Raw genomic sequence first — 24,170 nt, forward strand, 5'->3', positions numbered from 1 at the left:
TGTCTTTCTCCATCCACTCTATTAGGTTTTGTCAGATGATGAAGTTTTTACGTAAGTGGTGAATGGGATCCTTTGAGGGCAGTGTCTTAAAGTCCTAAGATAACAGATTACCTTACCACTTACAAGTGCAGAAATCTTCAGTAGGATATTTGAAACTAAGCAAAAAGTTTAGATCTTGTAGTATGCTTGAAATTATGATAGTCACTTAATCAGTCTGGAAGGCTACCATCTAAATTGATTACAATAGAAGACTTCAATCAGTGTTTTATTAGGTGATGAGCTTTCGGGGGACAGACCCTGAAGTCTGTTCTGGTAAGGCTGTGATCATAAGGAGCTTATCACATAATAAATTATTTTTTTAGTCTTTAAAGTGCTACATGACTGCTTTTTTGTTTTGACAGAATACAGACTAAGACAGCTATCTCTGTCACTATTCAATCAATAGTTGTAAAAGTTGCTCTATCTTTTTAATAACCTTTTCAATGAAAGTTTGGTAACTGCCTTATTAATAAGCCTGTTCTGGAGATCCTCACAACCTTCATAAAAACATTTTCATGTTCCTTAGAAACATGCCTTTCTTTTCCCCCTGTGACCATGGAATTTGCTGTAATAAGCTTTGCAGCTAACCATTTTTTACTGTCCAACAATTTTTTTGATTCAGCAGATACAATTTTGTCTTTATAATGAAACCAGGCCTCAGAATAAAATAGAAGATAACATGCTGATGGTGTTATTTTTGGGTGAGTGAGACCTAATGCAGAAGCTCTGGCTGCTTGTTAATTTCATTATACTTCCTGTAAGGAAAAAATAGCTGAGTCCAGAGTCCTGTCTGAAATCTGTTAATTATATTCTGCCTTTTAAAATTGCCATTGCAGTTACAGTTGGCCAAATTACTGTTCACTTCCCCACCCCAAATTATTGTGTAATCTTGTTCTAGAGTATTAATCAGCTGGCTGTTCCCACCATAGAGGTAGTTGCATGAAGAGTGGACAATGAGACCCATGGATAGTTTCATTGTCCTGCAGTATAGATGCTTAGACTTAAGATGGAACCCTGCGTCCTCGCATCCCAAGCCTGAACTTTTACACTGCTATTTATCAGCCCCGTAGTCCAAGTCAGTTGGCACAGGCTAACCACAGGGTTTTAATTGCAGTGTAGAGAGTTCTACTGCCAGATGGGATGTACTGACTTGAATTCTAATAACATTTGCTTTCCAACCTTTAACAGGCTTGATATGATATAAATTGTGATTATGATCACACAATATTGCTTTAAGAATACAAGAGAGGAAAGGTGGATGAGGTAATAGCTTTTAATGAAATAACTTCTGTTGGTGAGAAATCAGCTTTTGTGTTTACAGAGAGCTCTTCTTCAGGTCTTCTGAAATGCATTCAGCTGTGATGTTCGTAATAGAAGGTGGAAGAGAGTATTCAGTGTAAGTTAACATAATTTTCAAGGGACAGTGGCCCATTAAAACCTTAGCAGTCCTAGGCAGAAAAGGGAGGGGGAAAAAGTTGGGGGAAGAGTTGTAGTAAACCATAATCCAGTGACTCATTTCAGCCCCTGATGTGTCTGTCAAAGTTCTGACATTAAGATCCCGTCATTGTGAAGGTGATGTGTAGGTTTTGAGGATGAGGACTGAGAGGTCAGACAGAGTGAAAATGTGATATGGTATTTGTCTAGTTTTTCTGTGACTTCATCTGACAGTATGATGATTGTCTAGTTTCAGCAATATAGTTAACGGGGCATTTATTGTACCTCATCCAGTGTACACACATAGTGAGACACGTGTAGGAGCGATGGATCTTGCAAGTTTTGTTGTGCAGGGTGTTGATCATTGTAGCAATAGAGAGATGTCTGCCAACTTTGCATGTGTTCTGGCAAGGTCAGAAGAGTTGCTTCAAGTTGATGTATCCTTAATGGGGAGCTCGGGTTCTGATGATGATGATGTTGGGTGGAGGGAGTTGTTTGAAGACCAGAAGAGAGCATTCAAGAAGGATTTTCAGGGTGTGTTCCCCCTCAGGTATGGGTTGTAATTGTTTGATACCCCTTATGGGCTCTGTTAAGACATGATAGGCAATAATTTGTGGTGATGGGGTTTTATTTCGGTAGTGGAGCAGGTTCTTTTGGGTTCTTTGTGTAGCCAGTGCCATGATGTAGTCTGCTCCTGTGGTGATGTATACTTGTTTGGTGATGGTGCATTAAAGCATATTAAGGTCTGCATCCCAGACTTGACTTTCTCCTCAGAACATGTTCTGTAGTATCTTAGTGTCTGGCTGTAGGAAAGATTTCTTGATGTGTTTGGGGTTATTACTATGTCTGTGAAGGTAGGTACAGGTTTCATATCCTCTGAGAGGTATTTGTGTTAGTCTGTATCTTCACAAAACAAAAAAGCAGTCCTGCAGCATCTTTAAAGAGTAGCAATATAATGATTATAATATTATAGTATAATCTTTCATATCTGGCATTCTATCAACTGTAACTCTCAAATAACGGGCATTTTAACCATAAGTATATTTTAGTTATGTTTTCTGTGAGTACATTATAGTGAAAGTAACCACAAATAATACAGCTAATACAGTATAAATTTACAGTGTACAATACTATTGGTAAATAAAGTACGCTGCATGCATTTTTGTTTTTTCCTCAATATCTAATCTTGTTTTTCTTAGTGTTACACATTGCTAGGTATACCTCTTTGCTATCCAGAATATTTGAATATCTGGCAACCTCTTGATCCTGGGGCTGCGGGATGTGAAAGAGTTTACTATATGTTGATCCGTGGTTTTTTGTAGATAGTTATTTTAAGTTTGCCAGCCAATTTGGAGTCTTTCTGGATGGAAGACAATACACATGAGATTTTGATTCTTCACTCTCGAAAGAAACTGTCTGACAAAGGCAAGCCTCCTGTGTAGAAGAAAGATATTTCAGTACCATTTGAAAAAAAAGGACAAGAACATGCTGCACTAATTTGCAGATATGGAATTCTACAAAATGTATTCATTTTTTTCCCCTTGCCTTCAGACATAACCCCTCTCAAACTAATTTTTTGTCCCCTTGATTTTTCAAGAGTACGTCACTGCACAGATGATGTGTCTTTAGGGAAGATGTTGTTGTAGGGAGTGGTGTAGAAGATTCAGTAGGGATCTTATTTAATCACAGTTTAAAAGCTGCTTTGTTAGAAGACAACATAGCATTCTCCCTTCCTGTCTAAAAGAACAAAGTGAATGGACAGACTTGATGTCTAGCTAAAATTCCTTCTGAAGTTCCAGTTGGGTTTGATATCCTGTTTGCCTGTTCTTAGCAATTTCTGTACATGTCCTTTATTTTCACTTGCATATATTTTTAACACGCACAGACGTCAGAATTGATGAGGTTTGTTAAGTGCTTTAGAATCCACCTGGGTAAAGGTAACATGTAAAATCAGTAGCATTAGCTTGTTTTGTTTGTTTTGTAAATTGTGATTAAACAACTAAAAGGTAAAAGATGGTTTTTGTCCCATGAGTACTATACTATTATTTGTGTGTTAATAAATACAAACCACAAAGAACTGGTATTTATGATGAGATTGACATTATTTTATAGGATTTAGTGTGCTCAAGCATTAACATGATGTACTACTGTTCATTTTCCAATGATGTTTGTAGGAAGATGGAAAGCAGTTCCTTTACAATGAGAACATGATTAAAGAGAGCAATAACATCATGGATAAATGGATTCTTTCCTTCACGCAGTCACTCATTCAGTTCTTCAAGGCTGAAATGGCAGGTATGTGCAGCTTCTGCTTTTTCTGAACTGAAACAAAAAGACTTCATTTCAGTAGTTTGTCACTGGTGACTGGGAATGGGCTTGCATGAAGGATGCATTTTTCCAGGGATTTTTCAGGTTTCAGATCAGACTGCATGAAAAAAAGGGACAAAAAACAGTAACACAGAGAAATGTGTATCTAGAGAATATTAATTTAATTGGAGTCCCTGCCATTCTTGGCATTGTAAGAAATTAGTTCTTGTGGTACAGTGGCCTTCAGCAGGCAGTAACTTCTCCCACAATGAAGCTTGTAAGATTACTCAATTAATTTCATTGTGCTGCTGTCCTTATCCATCATAACTCTGAGCTCAGTAATATAAACTTATTGATTTCTACTTGGTGCAATAGAATCTTTCAGAGAATTAGAGCAATTAACAAACCTATTATGAAATAGTTTACATTAATGGAATCCTATTTTAGTTTGTGCCTGCAGCATTGAGATGCAGAAATCATAGCATAGCATGTTATTAAATAATACAATTTGTACCCCTTTAGTCCAAACTGTGAGTCAGTATAGGCAAACCTTCAGATATCTGCAAAGGATTCTGGCTTTCATCATCATAGCACTTGTGAAAGAAATCCCAAGAACTTTAGAAGCGCTGGGAGTCTATGCATCCTTCATTTGTCTAAGAAGGTGCAAGTTGAACATCTCTAATCTGGTCAGGTCCCGAGGTTCATCCTGTATTGTAAAAATCCTGCACTGAATTAACAGGGCTGCACTTACTGGAGTTGTGCACTGAATTAATTGGGTTTATGGCATCAGTAGATGTTTAGGGTGTAACCCAGATTGGGCTTGAGAGAATTTGGTATTTAACTATTCTACTTGACTTTCCTCTGCTTCTCTAACGTTATGAACGCCCTCCGGTGGATTCTTGACCGCTCCTAAGGCTATTGTAATGAATTTGTTCCCTTTTTCATGGTAAAGTGGTTCTGTTGTCATTGCCATGATGACATAGACATACTGGTTGAATACCAAGTTAGGAAATTGTGACCAGATTGGAGCTCTGAGAGTAAGTAATAAGATAAAGAGGAAGGGCCATCCTTGATAAGTAGAGGAAGGGATGCAGGTATCTGGGAAGAGTGGAAAACTAGTGAAATCCAGCTATGTATTTGTAAATTAAATTAACTTGGATGTTTTATGCAAAAGTGAAAATATTACCTTTGTTATCATTCACTTCAGCATGAGATGCTCATTAGGGTAATAGAATATGGTACTTGCATATAGCTTGAAAAATAAACATAAACAACTGACATGTTGCTGCAGCAGAGCAGTTTCATGACTTAGCTGCACTTTTTAAAAAATCAAGCTGGCTAAGACCCTTCTCATTCTTTGGTAATTATTTTTTCCCCAGTAAGAACCCAAAAATGGAGAGATCTGATGCAAAAGGGGAAACATCTTACCCCCATTCCTCTTTAGTGCTCTAACCAATTTCCATACAATGTGTGTGCTAATATAGTCCCATACAAAGGAGGGAAGCAGGAGAACCTTACTTTTAGCTTGTCTCAATTTAAGCTTCTCAACAAATCATATCAGCTTGGTTTTTATGTATTTTTACACTTATAATAAATTAAACTAGATTGAAGAGGTGAGACTTTTCAAATAATGAATAAATAGACATGGAAAATATTTATAGGTGAACAGTGACTGGAACTAAACGATGTATATCACAATGGTGATGCTTGGAAGTAAATGCCACTTGACTGTATAGTTACTGCGCTGAAGGTCTAATTACCTGGTGCAGAATAACAGCACAGGGAAACCGAAATCAAACCAATTACAGTAGAATCAGTACTTAAAAAGCTGTGTTAAACAATGTAAGAGACTGTTCTTCTTCGAGTGGTCCCCATGGGTGCTCCACAATAGGTGTCGGGCTCGCCTGGTGCCGCAGATCGGAATTCTTCTAGCAGTTTCTATTGGATCGCGCATGTGCCGACGCGCCGCTCCCTTGCACGCCCCCGGCCATGTGCGTGATCCGGTCCCCGCCAGTTCCTTCTCAACCGCCATCGGCTGCAGATGGAATCCGCTCAGGCTAAAGCCAGAGTCAGATAAGATAGTTGTTTTTACGTGTAGTTTGTTTGTTTTGTCACTAAAAAAAAAAAAAAAAAAGAATATCTCAGCTAGCAGAAAGAAGAGGAACGAAGGAGAGAGGGGCGGAGAAGAAGGCTAGTTAAGCTGTCCGCTGCCCTGCAGGCCGGTGATTGTTATTTGGGGTAAAAAGGCACTGATTTACGGGCTAAGTACCCTATTAACAGTAAAGACTCACCGCGATGGCCGCCTCGGGGTTCAAGAAGTGTGTGTCATGCCGCGAAGCTATGCTAGCCTCTGATGGGCATAGTGAATGCATTCGCTGCCTGGGGGAATCACACGTTACCCAGAAGTGTTCTCACTGTGCTAAGCTTACAGCCAGGGCCAGGAAAGACAGAGAGAAGAGGCTCAAAATGCTCTTGTTTGATAAGGCTCTCCAGCCGGAACCGGCGGAGAAGCCTCACGCAGAAGGGCCCTCTGGGTTGCATAAGACGAAGGCAGCCTCTTTGACTCCCTCGGTGCAGAAGAGGAGGAAACTCTCCCCAGCTTGATCCTTGCCGGCGGGCCCAGCGGGCAGGATGAGCGGAACGCAGAGTCCCCAGCCGTGAGCTTATGAAAGCGGCAGCGCAGCAGCGGACGTGGCAGAGGCTGAGCCTCTGATTACACAACAGACGGCGCACAAGGCGCCGTGAGCGCCAGCGAGGCAAGCGCCGGAATCGGCGGCGCCGATGCAGGCGGCACCGGCCCCCACGGCACCGACGGCGCAGGGTCACCCAGCAAGGAGCCTACCGGTGCCAGGGGAAGCTACCCGCGTGGCACCACAGCTGACTCTGCTGAGCGTGGCGCCGACAACGGGGCCGAGATCCCTGGCAAGGGAAGGGGCAGTGCACACCCTGCAGGGGAGGGGCACGGCAAAAGCAAAAGCTAGGCACTGCAGTCCATCTCCAGACAGGGCTGCGCTACCCTTATCACCTAGCCCTCCCCCCGAGATACACACATCACACCAGCAGGCTGTGACTCCACCAGCTTATCTAGGACCTCCCTCTCTGTTCCTCCAACCAATTTCGCCGTGGCTTGGGCCACCTTCACTATTTCTGGGCACGGATCCCCTTGAGTACTATCACAAACCAGCTTCACCACTATCTATGTCGTCGCGGAGGTCCCGCTCTCCCCGACATCATGGGTACTCTCTCCGATCGTGGTCCAGGTCTCCATCACTGGGCCCTTGCCCATGCTGCTATGGTCGTCCTCATCATGCTGAACACAGACACCTCAGGTCTAGATCCAGGGCAGGTCCTCCCCTGCTTCTTAATACCCCCGTGTACACTCTCGCTCTGGGACGGGAACACAGTTGTCTCAGGGGGAGTTAGGTCCAGAATCCCGGGACCTTCCTTCACAATCCTCCAGGGAGCAAGTATATCATTGACCACGGGAACCAGAGGATTTGAGGGAGGTTTACCCCAGTGGTTCCTCCTCATCCTCCCCAGATGGGGCCATGGCCCCCAGGGATGTCTCCTCCCCGGATGACCTTAAACAATTCCAGGAACTGTTCAAAAGTGTAGCTTTCACGCAGGGCATTCAAATAGCAGAGGTGCAGGAGAAGCATCATAAACTCCTGAAAAATTTGAGACCCCCCGGCTTCATCCAAAATCGCTATTCTGCTGGACGAAGCCATTATGGAGTCAGCCACTAACATATGGCAGACCCCGGCCTCTATTCTGCCTACGAACAAGAGAGCGGATAAGAAGTACTTCGTCCCAGCCAAGGGCATGGAGTTCCTCTTTAGTCACCCACGACCAAATTCTTTGGTGGTCGAATTGTCCCAGCAGAGGTCGAAGGCGTCTCAGTACTAATCGGGGGGATCGGATAAAGATGCTAAGAAGCTAGAGCTGTTTGGCAGGAAGGTATATTCCTCCTCTACCCTATTATTGAGAGTGGCAAATTACGCGACACACCTATTAAACCACAACTTTGACAATTACTCCAGACTTACTCCCCTCATGGATTCACTCCCGGAAGACAAGAAGCCGGTGTTAAAGGCGATTGTTCAAGAGGGCTATGCAACGTCGCGGACGGGAGTCCAGATTGCCCTGGACGTGGCGGACACAGCGGCACGTTCAACAGCTACAACAGTGGTCATGCGTAGGGAATCCTGGCTTCAGACGTCTGGTATCCCCAGAGACCTGCAGGCGAAGATCGTGGATCTTCCCTTTGATAAACAAAAGCTGTTTGCGGACTCAACCGACTCGGTCCTCCACTCCAGCAAGGACTCGAGGGCCACACTTAGAACCTTGGGCATTTATACTCCCCCATACAAGAAGAAGAAATTTTATCCTCAGCAAAGACGCTACGCTTATCAACCACAGTGTGCTCAATATCAACGAGTCTACGACCAGGGGCGCCACCAACAGCAGCAGCAGTACAGAACTCCCAGGCAACGTTCTCAACAAAGCCGTACACCCTCGGGGCAGGCCCAAAGACAACAAGTTTGATGGGTATGTCGGGGGCTGCACTATCAACACCATCGCTCAATGCCACTCTCATCTCATGTTCCATCATCGCCTCAAACCGTTCCGCTCCCAATGGCAAAAGATCACCACGGACAGATGGGTGCTAGAGATTATAGCCACGGGTTACACGATCCCCTTCCAGTCACTTCCACCGACGAAGCCTCCCGCCAAGCCTCATCTCAGAGACTCTGCCCACGAGGCGAGGCTCAAGCAGGAGGTGGATCACCTTATGTTCACAGGGGCGGTGGAAAGAGTGCCGGAACCATTCCAGGGGAAAGGTTTTTATTCACACTACTTCCTAACAGAGAAGAAAACAGGAGGCTGGAGGCCCATCTTAGATCTTCGGGGTCTCAACCGTTACTTGCGCAAGCAATGTTTTTGGATGATCACAGTTGCCTCTATGCTCACGGCACTGGACGATGGAGACTGGTTTGCAGCCCTCGACTTACAAGATGCTTACTTTCGTATAACAATCCAACCGGCACACAGACGCTTCCTCCGCTTCACGGTCGGCAAGGAGTACTTCCAGTACAGGGTTCTTCTGTTCGGCCTTTCTTCAGCTCCCAGAGTCTTTACCAAAACCCTGGCAGTGGTGTCAGCCTACCTGCACAGACAGGGGGTGTTTATTTTCCCATATCTGGACGACTGCCTGCTGAAGGGGGCCTCGAAGGCAGAGGTCTTACGCATGATACGCGTCACAGTGGACACGTTTTCTTCGCTGGGCCTAGTTATCAACCTCGCAAAGTCAAAGACTGAATCCACAAGATATAGAGTTCATAGGGGCATGCATAAACTCTTTCACAGCAAGAGTATACCTGCCCGACGCCCGCTTCTGCGCCATCAGTGCTCTGGTGTAGGTCATCACATACAGCCCCACGGTGCTGGTCTTAACATGCCTACAGCTGTTGGGCCGCATGGCGGCAGCGACGTTTGTGGTACAGAATGCCAGGTTACACATGCGAAGCCTGCAGCATTGGCTGGCGAGCGTTTACAAACCAGCATCCCATACTGTCCACAAGGTAGTGTCGCCCACGACAGAGGTGTGCAGATCCCTAGCGTGGTGGGAAAATCCCAAGAATCTGCTAGTGGGGGTGCCTTTTCACCAACCACAAATTTCTGTATTTTTTTTACTACAGACGCCTCCTACATAGGATGGGGAGCACACATGGGCAGCAAGGTGACGCAAGGGCTATGGTCCCCTGCGGAACAGACACTGCACATAAACATACTGGAGCTCAGAGCAGTGTTCAACGCGTGCAGACATTTTCGACATTACCTGCATGGCAAAGTAGATAGGATCAATACCGACAATACCTCCACTATGTTCTACATCAATCGACAAGGAGGGGCACGATCCCGTGCGCTATGTGCGTAAGCAGTCCGATTGTGGAACTGGTGCATCGCCAACAACATAACGTTGAAAGCCTCGTACTTGCTGGGCGCCCACAACGTGAAGGCAGATCAGCTGAGCAGGCGCTTCGCACTCACACACGAATGGCAGATCCGCTCCGACCTGCTACGGCGCATATTTCGTACATGAGGGTTTCCCCAAGTCGATGTGTTTGCCACCCAGTACAACAAGAAGTGTCCCCAGTACTGCTCCAGAGCAGGAGTAGGGCGGGGGTCCCTGGGGGACACATTCATGATTTCATGGAAGGGCCCTCTACTATACACGTTTCCCCCCACAGTGCTTATCCACAAGGTTCTGCAGAAAGCCAGAAGGGACAGAGCTCGCATGATACTCATAGTCCCAACTTGGTTTCCCTTGCTTCTGCGCATGTCGGATCGTCCACCACTTCCCCTACCGGTGGCGCTGGACTTACTCACGCAGGCTCAGGGGTCCATAGTGCCTCTGCACCCTCAGGGCCTGTGTCTACAAGCATGGTTAATCCATGGCTCAGCACCTTAGAGAGCACGTGTATGGAGGGAGTACAACAAGTCCTGGAGTGTAGCCGAAGGACCTCCACCAGGAGGACTTATGAACAGAAATGGACTCGATTTACAGCCTGGTGTTCCGCCAAGCAGTTAGCTCCCCTTGACGTTCCTATAACCGTAATACTAGAATACCTTTTGGACCTCAAATGAGATGGGCTTTCTCTATCCTTGCTAAAGGTCCTCCTCGCTGCTATGTCAGCTTTTCGGCATACAGAGGAAGGGTCCACTGTATTTGCCCACCCTATCGTCAAAAGCTTCTTGAAGCGGCTGGGAAACCTCTACTCTCCTCGAAAAGCGCTTCCACCGTCGTGGAGTTTCGACTTGGTGCTCAGCATGCTATCGGGACCACCCTTCAAACTGTTAGCCATGGTGCCCCTCCGACTCCTTACGATGAAAACAACCTTCCTCCTTGCGATTATGTCAGCCTGCAGGGTGAGTGAGCTCGCAGCAGTGATGGCAACGCCACCCTGCACAGTATTCTCAAAGGGGGCTGTAACCTTACGGTTACACCCAGCCTTCGTTCCAAAAGTTTCTTCGGAGTTCCATCTTAACAAACCAATAGTTTTACCCTCATTTTACCCTGTAAGACTCCCGAGACGCCCAGCCCTTGGCCTAGGGTGGGCAGTCCCCCAAAAAGGGGTTATAACACCAGCCCTGCACTCAGTTCGGGGAGGTCAGCAGTTCACCGTTACAATACAATCCAGGCCCAGCCCTCAGTCTAGGGCAGGCAGCAGTTCTCAGTAGCAATACAGTACCGGCCCAGCCCTCAGTTCAGGGCGGGCAGCCATTAACAATAGTAGTACAGTACAGGCCCAGCCCTCAGTGCAGAGTGGGCAGCAGTTCACAGTCCTAACACAATTCCAGCCCAGCCCTCAGTCCAGCGTGGGGCAGCAACACAAGGGTTTAAGCACAGGCCCCAGCCCTCAGTTTGGGGCAGGGCAACAGCACAAGGGTTTTAAGCACAGGCCCAGCCCTCAGTCCAGGGCGGGGCAGCAACGCAAGGGTTTAAGCACAGGCCCCAGCCCTCATTTCGGGGTGGGGCAACAGCACAAGGGTTTAAGCACAGGCCCAGCCCTCAGTTTGGGGCAGGGCAACAGCACAAGGAGTTGAGCACAGGCCAGCCCTCAGTTTGGGGTGGGGCAACAGCACAAGGAGTTGAGCACAGGCCCAGCGTGGGCTGGCCCTGTCAAGGAGTGGGTAGGGGGTCACAGGCCCTCCCACTCCACTGTGACCCGGCCCGGGGCCCTGGGGGTCGCTCACACACGACCACGGCAGTGGGGATCCAGGCCGCAACACACTGCCATGGGTTCGGGAGTGTCGTTCCCTGGGCCACTTCCTACCTCTACCTCCACTGGCAGAAGGTACCAGTCCATCTGGTCAGGGGGTCCCGTAGGGTCGGTCTTCTCCAAATCATCCACCTTTGGGGGCTCTGGCCAGTCGCTCATATCAATGTGATTGGGATAGTTGGGCGGCGGTAGCACGGTGGACCCGAGGCGATCCTGGGCCTGAGGGCTGCAGGGATCCGCCGGGACTCTGGGGCAGGCCGCTCCTGGGGCTTCTTCCAAGGTGGGGGGTCTCTGCCGGCGTGAGGGTCCTGGCAGGTCTGGGAAGTCCGGGTAGTCCCCCTGGGGCATCTGGATTTGGGGTTGTTCAGAGCCGCTGGGGGCTTGCTTGTCCGGCCCGGCCGGGCGGCGACAAACCCTCCACCCTTGGTGCTGGGGAGCTCGTGCAGGCGCGTCCTCCCTGCCCGGAGGCCCAGGCTTTAATGGGTCCCGAGCCCTGCCCATGGCCTTTCTAGCCCTGGGCCCCTCCCTCTGAGGGGCGGGCCTCTGGTTCCGGGCCCGCCCACCAGGGCCTCTGCGCAGCCTCCTCTGCCTCTGAGTCAGCAGGAGGCCATACTGACTCACTACATACCCGAAGCCTCACAGCTCCAGCAAGGAGGCGTGCCTACATCTCCTAGACGTGAGAAGGGTGTTGGCCTTCTACATAGACAGAACTAAGTCCTCCTGGAAAACGGACAGGCTTCTAGTGTCTCTCACACCCAGGTCAAAAGAGGAAGGCCTCTCTTCACAGAGAATTTCAAAGCACATCGTGTCCTGTATAAAAATGTGCTGCGAGCTTCAAAAGACCCCTTTGCTGGCCCCGCCTAGGGCATGCTCCACCAGGGCGGTGGTGGTGTCAACAGCCTTCTTCAAGGGCATCGCGTTAAAAGACATCTGTAGAGAGGCGACCTGGTCATCCTACGACACCTTCGCCAAGCATTATGCTCTACATTGGGTATTCGAGGAGGATACCCGTCTGTCGACAGCAGTCCTCTCGGGGGCAAGCTGCACATGAATCGATTACACACCTCCTTACTTGGGTTACTGCTGGGTAGTCACCTATTGTGGAGCACCCACTGGGACCACTTGTAGAAGAAAGAGAAATTACTCACCTGTAGTAATGATGGTTCTTCGAGATGTGTCCCCGTGGGTGCTCCACCACCCGCCCATCCTCCCCGCTTCGGAATCTCTGTCTGATGTTTTTCAGGAGCATCCGAGGCGGTTGGTCAAGGAACTGGCGGGGACTGGATTGCGCACATGGCCGGGGGTGTGCAAGGGAGCGGCGCGCGTCGGCGCATGTGCGATCCAATAGAAACTGCTAGAAGAATTCCGATGTGCGGCGCCACCTATTGTGGAGCACCCACGGGGACACGTCTCGAAGAACCATCGTTACTACAGGTGAGTAACTTCTCTTTTTGTGTGTGAAACACTTTACAAGGACATGACTACTGTGCTGAAGGAAAAGGTGATTCTCTGCATTTCAGCTTTATTTCTTTTTGAGCAATTTCTGTATTCAGAATATAGCTGAATTTCATACCTGTTGCCCGCTTGTAAAGTACCCATTTGTAAAGCACCATTTTAACCCATTGAGAACTGCTGAATCTGTCTAGATTTTTAACTAGCATTTGTGATTGCTAGCATCAGGGAATTCAGTTGTGCATAGATGGTTGTCGTGTTTTGTGTCTCACTTAAATTGGGTTGGATTGGAAGAAAGTGAAGTAAATGAAAATATTCTAATTTCTGGAAAATTGTGAAGTCTAGAAAGAGTTACAGAAAGTACAGTAAACTCCTGTTTAACCATTATTTGATTAATCGGGTCACTCGAATAACAGCATAATTTACAGCCAGGCAGCTCTGGTGAGCTGGCACCACGTGGGAGCGCGGAGACAGCAGAGGAGCCTGGTGGTTGCACTTACACACAGCATGGAGGGATGCAGGGCAGTGCTTAGCACTGATTTCCTCCACTGCCCTGCATCCCTCCATGCTGCATGTGAGTGTAGCCGGCAAGCTCAACTGCTCTCTCTGTGCTCCTGCCCGGTGTCTGTAGAGCAGAGGAGAAGTGGCATCAGGGCTGGGATTTGTGTACAGAGCACGAGCAATGCCCTGCCCCTTGCACGGGAAGTGGGAAGCCCACTCAACATTGCCCTGTGTGCCGCCCCCACTCCCCCCCCCCCCCCCCGCATGCTGTATACGAGTGCAGCTGGCAGGCTTCTCTGCTGTCCCACCAATCATGAGTACTCCCTGTTATCTGGAGTATTTGATTACCTAGCAACTGCCTGGTCCTGTGGCTGCCGGATATCTGAGTTCACTGTACATAGGATAAGAAGAGAGTTAATTGTGTAGCGTGGCACTCCTTGGGAGTTCTCATACAAACTTGTTTAGAAGTGGCATGAACAAGTTCATTATAACATGTTTTTGTTTTGTTTTGTTTTTTTTTCAGTGACTTAGCACAAGTTCAGTTGCTAAAAATACTTGGAATACCTACACATTTTTTTTTAACTGTGCAAATTATGAATATGAATATGTTTTACTCTTAAAGTTAGTTGGTCTGGTTCCATCTTGCTTATGTGAATGAAAACCTCACATTTTTAGGAAAAAAATGTAAATAGTTTGGGTAAGTGCTAGTGCTTTAAAATCAAATTTTTGCCACTGTTAGGCTGTTTCTACACAGGCAAGATCTTCCGGAAGAATGGCGCCTTCTTCCGGAAGATCTAAGAAGCATCTACACATGTAAGGTGCTCTTCCAGAAGAAATCCAGAAGAAGGCGCCCCCCTTCCGGATTCTGTACTCTGTTGCAGAATCAGGAAGAGGGGCTTCTTCTGGAAGAATCTTCCAGAAGACGGCATGTGTAGGTGTACCCAGACCGCTTCTTTCGGAAGAAGCGGTCCTCCATGGCAGCAGCCCGGTGGAGAGGGGGGCCACTCTAGGTGCCCCGAGCGGGCCTATACGGTCTCCAGGTCCTCAAGCTTTTAAAGCTGCAAGGACCTAGAGACCCCATAGCAGCAATCTTGAGAGTGTGAGAAAGGCAGCACATGCAGGGCTGCCTGCCACACTCCCCCGAGGCCCCGCAGTGCCCAGCAAGCCCTTACCTGCATAGATGGCCAGTAGGCCATCACCCAGCACTGCTCAGGGGAGCCCCAGGAACCCAGATGAAGGCAGCCATGACCCTGACTGGGTACCAAAATGGAGTGCCTCCTCCTGGACTGAGCCAGAGCTCCCGGACCTCCTGGAGGAATGCCCCACCTTTCGCCCACCTTGGCCAGGGCCTGGCTGCCCATGGCCATGCCTCCTGGACACCAGAGCAAGTGAGGTATAAGGTGAAGGAGCTGCAACAGGGGTACATGTGGGCCCAGGACAGTGCCCGCAGATTTGGCTGTGCCCCTGCCCCCTTCTCCTGGAAGCTTCAGGACCTCCTGGCTGTGGATGACGCCTCTCCACCCTGCGCCACCATGGAGCAAGCCACACCCGAGCCTCCTGCTGCACCGGAGGAGGAGGAGGGACCTGCCACAGTGGACATCCTATCGGATGCAGTCCACAGATTGCATTCCATTGTCATCACACTGCCCTCCACTGCCAGCAGCCAGGCCCCCTCCAGTCGGGCATCACCTGACATATATGAGGCCACCTCGGGTAAGTGCGCACAGTGGCAAAGCACAGTGCGGGGAGGAGGGACAACTGGGTCCAGGCCCCAAAGCCCTAAAGCCCGTCCCTGGTCAGGGCCCAGGGTGCACCCATGCCTGCAAGCAGCACCTGGCTCCCTCCCCCATGGAGTGCCCCCAGATCATGTGGAGAACCAACCCCCAGGCAGCATACGTGCATCCAGAATGCCCCACGGCCGAGCCCCCTCCAGCCCGCAAGCTTGTTGCCAGGGTGGGCCACCATGGACAGCACCCCAGCATCATGCCCCAGGGGCTGGTGCAGTGAATGCCCACAGGCCTGCACGGCAGCCTCCCCGGCACATGCCCGTCCCGTGGGTCTGTGGCAGGGTAACCAACTGGGGAGTCTGGGGCCATGCCACCCAGATCCCAGATATGGACTGGCTCCCCCTCTACCCCCCACCCTCTCTCACTTAACAGTGGCACCATCCGAGGGCCAGGGCAGCCAGACGAGGAGCCCAGGGCCTGTTAGCCCTGTCCAGGCTGGAGGACCCATCATCCCACCAGCAGGGCCCAGACCAGCCCCCACAGTGCAGTGACCATGGGTGTGCCCAAACAGGCACAGCTGCTGTGAGGACAAGGTCGCAGCCTACACCGCGGTCCTCTGCCACCACAACACCCTTGCCGAAAGGCAGCTCACCCATGATGAGGCCAAGCCGCTATGGAGGTGGGACACGTGGGAGGATGTGGTGGGAATGCTCTGCACCATGTGCAGGGCCCTAGCAGGCCAGCCCCCTGACCCCCAGTTGCTCCCCCCGAAGCTCCCCCAAGGCCCTCCCCGCCAGCCCTTGGCTGCTCCCATCCCTGCAGCCCATGACCTTGAGGCCCTGGCCACCCTACTGTCCCTGGGCCTGCCCGACGCTGCACTGAGGGACCTCGCAGCATGGCTTGTGGCCACGGTGGGCCCCATGGAGGGTCTCCCAAGCCACGCTCCGCCCCCCTCCAGCCCCTCTGCTGAGGCTGGGCCAGGTGCTGATTGGCCCTACCTGCTGGTGCTTCCAGCCCCATCTGTGCCCCACAGGGGACCATGTACCAGGGGTGGGAGGGGCAGCCATGGGCACCAGGGCTTGCAGCTTTCTACCCTGTCCCTTGGTTAGGACACCCACCATTCCTGCCCCAGTTCCCATCCAAGTTTAAGTGCCTTTGCTGCCTTACCTCCATGTATATAGTTTGCTCCATATGAGGTTTTAGTCGTTATTTTCATAATTCCCTGTTTACTATTTATATTGGTCACTGTTTTTAAAATTTGAGGGTTAAATACATGTTTACATTTTGGACCTCCCTGTGTCCTTGATTACTGTGGGGGAGGGTGGGGGGTTGGGGGTGTGTGTAGTGGGTGGCCTGTGGTGAGGGGTATGGGGATTAGAAGTCCCCTCAGCTGGATGCCTTCCGAAGCACTTCCCAGTTCCGGAGCCCATCACGATCGAGCCACCTGTTGGGGGCCAGAGCGGGCTGTTGGTAGCGGGAGGCCTGCTCTGCCATCCAGCCCTGGGGCAGGGTCCCCTCACGTGCCTCGATGAGGTTGTGGAGCCTGCAGCAGACAGCCACGGCCCGCGGGATGATCAGCACCCCTACATCGAGGTGCATGAGGAGTCCCCCCAACCGTGCCTTCGGATGGCTGAAAGCGCACTCGAGGGGATACTGGGCCTGCATAAGCTGGGCGCTAAAAAGCTGCTGGGAGGGTGTGAGGTGGCCCATGTATGGGTGCATCAACCAGGGCTGGAGTGGGTAGGCTGGGTCGCCCGTGAGGCAGAGAGGCATCATGATGTCCCTGATGGCGCGCTCCCACCAGGGCACGAATTTCCTGGCCTCCATCCAGCAGAACAGGGCAGAATTCCGCAGGATCCAAGCGTCATGTGCCCTGCCTGGCCAGCCAACGTAAATGTCCGTGAACTTCCTGTGGGCATCCACCACTCCCTGGAGCACAATGGAGTGCTATCCCTGTCAGCTGACGTATCAGCTGCCACTGTGGTCTGGGGCCCTGATGGGGATATGTGTTCCGTCGATTAGCCCCGAAGCACTGGGGAAACCCGAGCACGGTGAAGTCCTCGATGACTGTCCAGGTCCCCAACGTGCACTAGGCACCGCACCAGCATGTGGTTGATGGCCCTCATGACCTGCAGGGGAATGGGAATGGGCTCACTCATGGGCGTACCCAGAGGGGTCCCTGCCCCCTTCCCCTTCCACTTCCACCCTCTCCCTCCCTACACGCCCCCCCCCCACTGTGGGACCCCTCCAGCAGCAGCAGCCATGTGATATCCCCTCTGGGCTAGGCCTGCCTGCCCCCCCAGCCCTGCCCCATCCCAATTGGCTCCTGGGGTCCCCCAGGCCCACTAGCCCCCTCCATCCCGCTGGTGGGGCAGGGTCTGGGGCAGGGCTTACCTGGAGGACGACGGCCCCGGTGGCGGATGTGCCCACCCCAAACTGCTGCCCGATGGACTGGTAGCTGTCTGGGGTGGCCAATTTCTATTTGGTGATGGCCATGCGCTTCTCCAGGGAGAGGGCCAGCCTCATTCAGGTATCCTGGCATCATAGCATAGGGCAAGCCAGCTCCCAGTCTTGAGGAAGGTCTGTTTCTTCATCTGCTGGTTCTGCAGCCAGCAGTCATTGTCCCACTCCCCCATCACGACACTGGTCCACCAGTCCATGCTGGTGGCGTGGGTCCAGACTCGCTGGATGGGTTGGAGGGGGCCTGGCAGGGAATGTGTAGGGGGTTAGGACCCATGGGCCTGGGCCTCTGTCTCCTCAGGACGCTGAGGAGGGTGGCCAGGAGGAGGGCAAGCCTGCTGTCCTCTGGCTGCTGAGGAGGGTGGCCAGGAGGAGGGCAAGCCTGCTGTCCTCTGGCTGCTGGGGGGTCCATGCCTGCTGGTCAGCAGGCGCTGGAGAGGGACCTGAGTCTGGCTTGCTGTGCACAGACATGGCAGGCCTCAGCCGTGTTTGCAGGGAGGGACTGTTTGGGTGGGGCCCTTTAAGGGGCTGTGTGGCTGGCATATATGGAAGGGCTCCCTGGCTGTGTGACCCCATACGCATTGTTTCCTGTCCTGCTCTTCCACAGAAGCATCAGTATGCGTGTAGATGCGCTCTTCCAGAAGAAGGAGCGGCTCTTCTGGGGTCCTGTTTGTGTAGAAACAGCCTTAGAGTGAAAACCAATTTTCCCACCTGAAGTATTTGAACTTACTGTAATATATCCAATTCTAAACCCTGGTAAAAGAAATATTGTGATAAATGTTGTGATGGCACCCAATGAATGCTCTTCTAACTGCTTACCAAGTTGATATGCTGGATTAAACCTCGATTCCCATATGTTTTGACTTTCTGGGTCTATGCAAAGTTTAGGTACTGTCTTTCTAGTTCTGGGCCCCTAGACACACTCCATATACAGACCCAATTTCTGGCATGCCTATTGGAAGCAAGGGTCCTTCTATCTAAATGCCTAGGCCCTGAAACTAGCTTCTCCCGAGCGTGAGAAGCTGCTGCATTCTTGCAGAGTTCCGTTAAAGCCATAGATCTTAACATAGGTAACCAAAATTATATGTATTCTTGTACAGGTTGAACTTTGCTAATCTGGAACTCTCTTGTCCGGCAACATCCATAATCTGGCAAGATTAGTTAGCCAGACAACCATTTGTCATGGGTGTGGCCAAGTTTCCTGTGGTCCCATATAGATTGTTTACAGCCACCAGTCCTGGCTCTCCATGTTCTGTGTTGTTGTTTAGCTGTAATTTGCCCCTAAATGTCTTCTAAGAGCCCAGTGAGCAGTGGAAGTATTGATAATGTGCTAGTCAACGTTGATCTTCTGTGGTCAGGCAAATTCTCTCATTCGGCATCAGTCAGGTCCTCAGGGTGTGGGATGAGAGAGTTTCAACCTGTAGCTATAATATAGCTATCCCTCCTGCATTAATATTGTGGTAGTTTGTTTTAGTGAACCTATGAATTTTAGTCAAATAAATGGCCTCATTGGTTAATAAATACAAAATTAAACAGATGTTAAATACAAACTATTTATAATGCAATTATTAGTTAAACGTGTGTTTAACTTGTTAACTTTAATTTGGTGCCTAACCAAATGCCTATATTTATGACTGCTGCTTGCAAAAAATGTAATATATTATAATAAACTAACAATAGTTAGATCTGAATTATAACTGAAATAATGTGTTGGTACAAAAAGGTTTAATGTTATTTTTTCATACTTTTCCATGTAAAAACATTTAAACCTCAACATTTTTTTTAAAAAATGCTTACATGAAATAAAACATATAACCAAGGGACAAATAATCCCAACATTGTTATGTGTAAGTGTATAAAATAAAATACCTCATAAAACACAGGTTTACAAAGGTAAAATACCAAACAATGAGCTAGAAATTGCTGTGGAGCATGGGGCTAGGAAACAAAAAGGTTGAAACTATTATCCAGTATTTAGTAAAAAGCAGCACTGACCAATAAATCATACAGTCCCTGAAAATGTATGCATTTCTAAGTAGAATAATAACTAAAATAAGTACTTGTGCAAAAAACCTTTCAGCTGAATTACATCTTAACTTGCTTATAAAAATAGCTTAGGTAGGCTATGAATTTTCAGAAAAAACACTCATTTTGTTCAGAGAAAAAATAGCAACCAAATAGTTTAAAAAATTTAATATAAACATGGTTTATTTACTTATCTAAAATAAAAGGAAATTTTAAAAAAATTGAGGAATTAAGTTAGTCACTTTTACTAAAATGGTAACTTAAGACCTATGATGATCATCACTGCTATGTTATATGCAATGGAGGCTTCTACGGGTTTGTTTGCATTTATACATAATTTTGATTAAGTATATTTTTAAATGATTTTTATATGGAGCAAAAAACTTACACATTGTTGGTTTTCTTTGCTACCATCCTGGTGTGTTAGAATCATAATTCAATTTAAATACCAATATTTGGGATGACAACACTCCAAATACCTGGTTAAACTAAAAACATGTTCTTGATCAACCAAAACCAAGAACCCAATGAATTTTGTGATAGATTAATGCTGTTGTGCAGCAATAGAACATAAATGCTCTCATTGAATACTTGAATTGACCTAAGAGTTTTAGTTTAGCTTTTTCCTTTCTCCCTGCTGCCATATGGTGGCATATCTTTGTTTTAAGGAGACTTTATATTGTACTGATATGGTATTTTTGAATGCTAAATTAGTGTATTTGAAATATTTTAGCTTGACTTTATGGAACACCAGTTTTAATTTCATCAAGCCAAATCTAAATGCAAAGCAATTTGCTTGGTCTGCTTTTATTTATTTTGCTTTAAATAGACACAGACCAGGGAAGTTATTCCTCCTTTTTTGTATAAAGCAGTATCTTGGCTGCTGGCCTCAGAGCTTTAATTTTTGACCAGTTTTAGTCAAGTTTGACTAAAGGAATCACTCAGGTATAGACATTACAATTTAAAGGCATGGAGGCTTTTATGCTTAAATACCCTTGACTTTAAGTTGATTGTTTAATCTTTAAAGTAAGCAGATTTTTAGGTAAGTCCTTTCAAAATTTTTTTCACACACACACTTCACATAAATCTTTTTACTTCCAGGACAGGTAGGGAAGATGAGCCATCGGTGATTATAGGTCTGGCAGCTTCCAGGACCTTTCCCATGGTTTGTGAAGTACAACACCTCTAACACATGTGAGCAGCTAAGTTTTAGTAACAGAGAGAAAGCCGTGTTAGTCTATATACTATCAAAACAAAAAAGCAGTAAAGTAGCATTTTAAAGACTAACAAAATAATTTATTAGGTGAGCTTTCGTGGGACAGATCTACTTCTTCAGACCATAGCCATACCAGAACAGACTCAATATTTACAGCACAGAGAACCAAAAATAGTAATCAAGGTTGACAAGTCAGGAAAAAAAAATATCAAGGTGAGCAAATCAGAGAGTAGAGGGTGGGGGGGAGGTCAAGAATTAGATTAAGCCAAGAATGCAAAAGATCTCCTATAATGACCCAGAAAATTTGCACCCCAGTTCAAACCACGTGTTAATGTGTTGCATTTGAATATAAAAGAGAGTTCAGCAGCCTCTCTTTCCAAAGTAGTGTGAAAATTCTTCTTCAGTAACATGCAGACTCTTAAGTCATTAACAGAATGGCCCACTCCATTAAAATGTTGGCTGACTGCTATGTGGATCAGGAGTGTTTTTATGTCTGTTTTGTGCCATTAACTCTTTGTCTAAGAGAGTTTGAAGTCTGTCCAATATACAAAACATCTGGGCGTTGTTGGCACATGATGGCATATATGATGTTAGTTGAGGAACATGAGAATGTGCTCGTTATTCTGTGACTAACCAGGTTAGGTCCAGTAATGGTTTCCCAAGATTGATATGCGGACAAAGCTGGCAGCGGGCTTTGTTGCATGGAAAAGTTCCAGGCCTGTGTTCCTGCGGTATAGACTATGGCTGTTGGTGAGAATCCTCGTAAGGTTGGGAGGTTGTCTGTAGGAGAGACCAGGCCTGTCACCTAGGGTCTTCTGGAGTGTGGCATCCTGATTAAAGATAGGTTGTAGGTCTTGAATAATTTAGTTATTGTCTGATGAGTAGATGCTCCTTCTTTGTCTTTTGAGACACACTCATGTGACTTTACTTTGGCTACAAATACTCTACCAGATAAATTCGATTTTGAGTATCCTTACTTCCCCACGAAGTCGAATTAGTGCTGCCACACTGAATGGCCAAACATTGACTGTTGCAGCATTGCATTGTGGGAACCTATCACACAGTTTTCTCAGCCCTGCATTTTTTGTCCTCCCCCCGGGCCCTGCTGCACCTCTGCCTCTGGCCGCACTCACCTAGCTACCTGGTTCCCAGGTCTTTGGAGCTTGGGAGAGCTGGGACACTGACTAGTGCTGTTGCATCTGGCTCACAGGAGATGGGAGCCAGGTGCAGAGGCTCCCAAGAGCAGCAGCGAGCCAGATGCAGCAGCGCCAACCAGTTTCCCGGTTCCCCACCACTCACGGGAGCCAGGTACAGCAGCGCCATTCAGCCTTTGGAGGCTAATAAATTCAATTTAACAACGTGGCACTTCCACACCAGCCTTCATTTCAACTGTTAAATTCAAACTTGATGCTACACCCAGCTGGTTTCAACGATGTTATGATATCGATATTAGTGCTCCCTAAATTGAGCTAATAGTATTTACAGTGAGGGCAGTCAGTTGGTATGAGTGAGCTAATTGCCTTAAATGTGAATATATCTGGTAGAATGGGCGTAGCCTTTGTATCATTATTTAATTTAGTCCTCTGGACACTCAACACATGGCTTGATCGAAGGGTCTCTTCTGCAGCTTCCCTCTACAGGTTTCAACACACTATTTTCTTAGTTCTCCTACGGGGGAAAAACAAACAAACCAGCAGTCTTGTAGCACTTCAGAGACTAACAAAATAACTTATTAGGCTATGAGCTTTTGTGGGGAGACCCACTTCTTCAGATCTGGAGGCAGAAGTTGGTCTCCCCCACAAAAGCTCATCACCTAATAAATTATTTTCTTAGCCTTTAAAGTGCTACATGACTGCTTGTGTGCATTAAGATACAGACTAACATGGTTACCTCTTGTGGACAAAGACCAGCTTCATCAGATGCAAGGTGTCACAAGACTTTTTTGTTCTCGAAGCTACAGATTAACACGGCTACCTCTCTGATACATGGCTACCTCTGTTACGACACCTACAGGGAGTGTTTGTTTCTCTCCCACATTGACCTTTTTAAGAAAGAAACTTTACAGCCCTCCCTCCTTTGATCCCTTATGGCTGGTTAGCAGCCTTAAAAGAAGGCCAGCAACCAAGGGGCTCCCTACAATACTCTTGATCCTCCATCCATGTTACACTCCAGAGAAGCTTGGGGGTAATCAAGGTTAGCTCATCTGAGCTGTTCAACCTACTGATGGGTTGAATTGTCTACTAGCTCCTTCTGTCACTTACACAGAGACCTCTTGTTCATGAAGGGGTGCATTTAATATGTAGTATTATGCATTTAATAGCTAGCTGAAACATTTTTGGCTGAAGTATAGTTAATTACAAATATACAGTTGGTGGATACTTGATTTACTTTCATTTGAATTCAACTACGTGTACCACTGCCCTGTAGTTTGTGCTGTATTATTTTAATTTACTTTAACAAGCAAGCAATGGACCAGTGGCTAAAAATAGGCTGGTTTTTAAAGTCCAGAATGAGAATTTGCTGGTGTTCAAATGTAGCCTGGCAAGCCACCACAGTATAGCACTGTCTTTGAGGACAATGTAAATGTCATGGGCCAGCATTAGTGCTTTTGTGTGCTGCTTTAAAAAACAAGACTACAAAGCAAATAACAAAAAGACTTTATCAAATTCTGCTTCCATAGCTTAGCTCCTAATACCTAATATCTATGCTGTGGAAAGATTTATTCTATTGGGTTCTGTCTGTTACCACTCACAATTTCTGAAGATATGTCCCAGTGTGGTTTTATGCTGGTATTGTAGAAAATAAGTAATTAGCTTGAGCTGACTTTGAAATACAACAGTAGAAAGAGATTTGGCATCAGTTTTGTTGATTTGTGTCAGATTCTAAACTCTCTTTAAGCATAGATATTTTCCCCTTCTCCCTCTGCAATTTAGAAGTGCAGAACTGGAAAAATATAAATTAATGCCTGCTATTTGGCTTTATTTATTTTCTCCAGTCAACAAACCCTAAGTTGTTAGTTCTATGGAGGAAGCTTAAACAGGACTTTTTTTTTTTTTTTTGCTCTAGAGCTGGCTTCTATTTATTAATATTAAATTGTAACCACTAAAATAAAATCTTAATAGGTAGACCTTAGCATCATTTGTTTCTCCTGTTAAGGCATAAGCTTTCAAAGCGGGCAATTTTGGGTCAGTTTGTCCTGTACTTTTTCATTGGAGCATTCAGTAC

The 24,170-nt window shown here is 47.5% G+C and overlaps 1 protein-coding gene across 3 annotated transcripts in view; it reads left to right on the forward strand.

The window, feature by feature from the left end:
* Nucleotides 1-24,170, forward strand: part of IARS1 (isoleucyl-tRNA synthetase 1) — a 193,736-nt gene that overhangs the window by 102,975 nt on the left and 66,591 nt on the right. For all 3 annotated transcript variants that reach the window (XM_075004893.1, XM_075004892.1, XM_075004891.1), the window contains one exon: nucleotides 3,648-3,768. In XM_075004893.1, coding sequence (XP_074860994.1) covers nucleotides 3,648-3,768 — 121 coding nt within the window. The remainder of the gene's footprint in view (nucleotides 1-3,647; nucleotides 3,769-24,170) is intronic.

Source organism: Carettochelys insculpta, chromosome 11 (genome assembly GCF_033958435.1).
Source record: "Carettochelys insculpta isolate YL-2023 chromosome 11, ASM3395843v1, whole genome shotgun sequence".
NCBI lineage: Eukaryota > Metazoa > Chordata > Testudines > Carettochelyidae > Carettochelys > Carettochelys insculpta.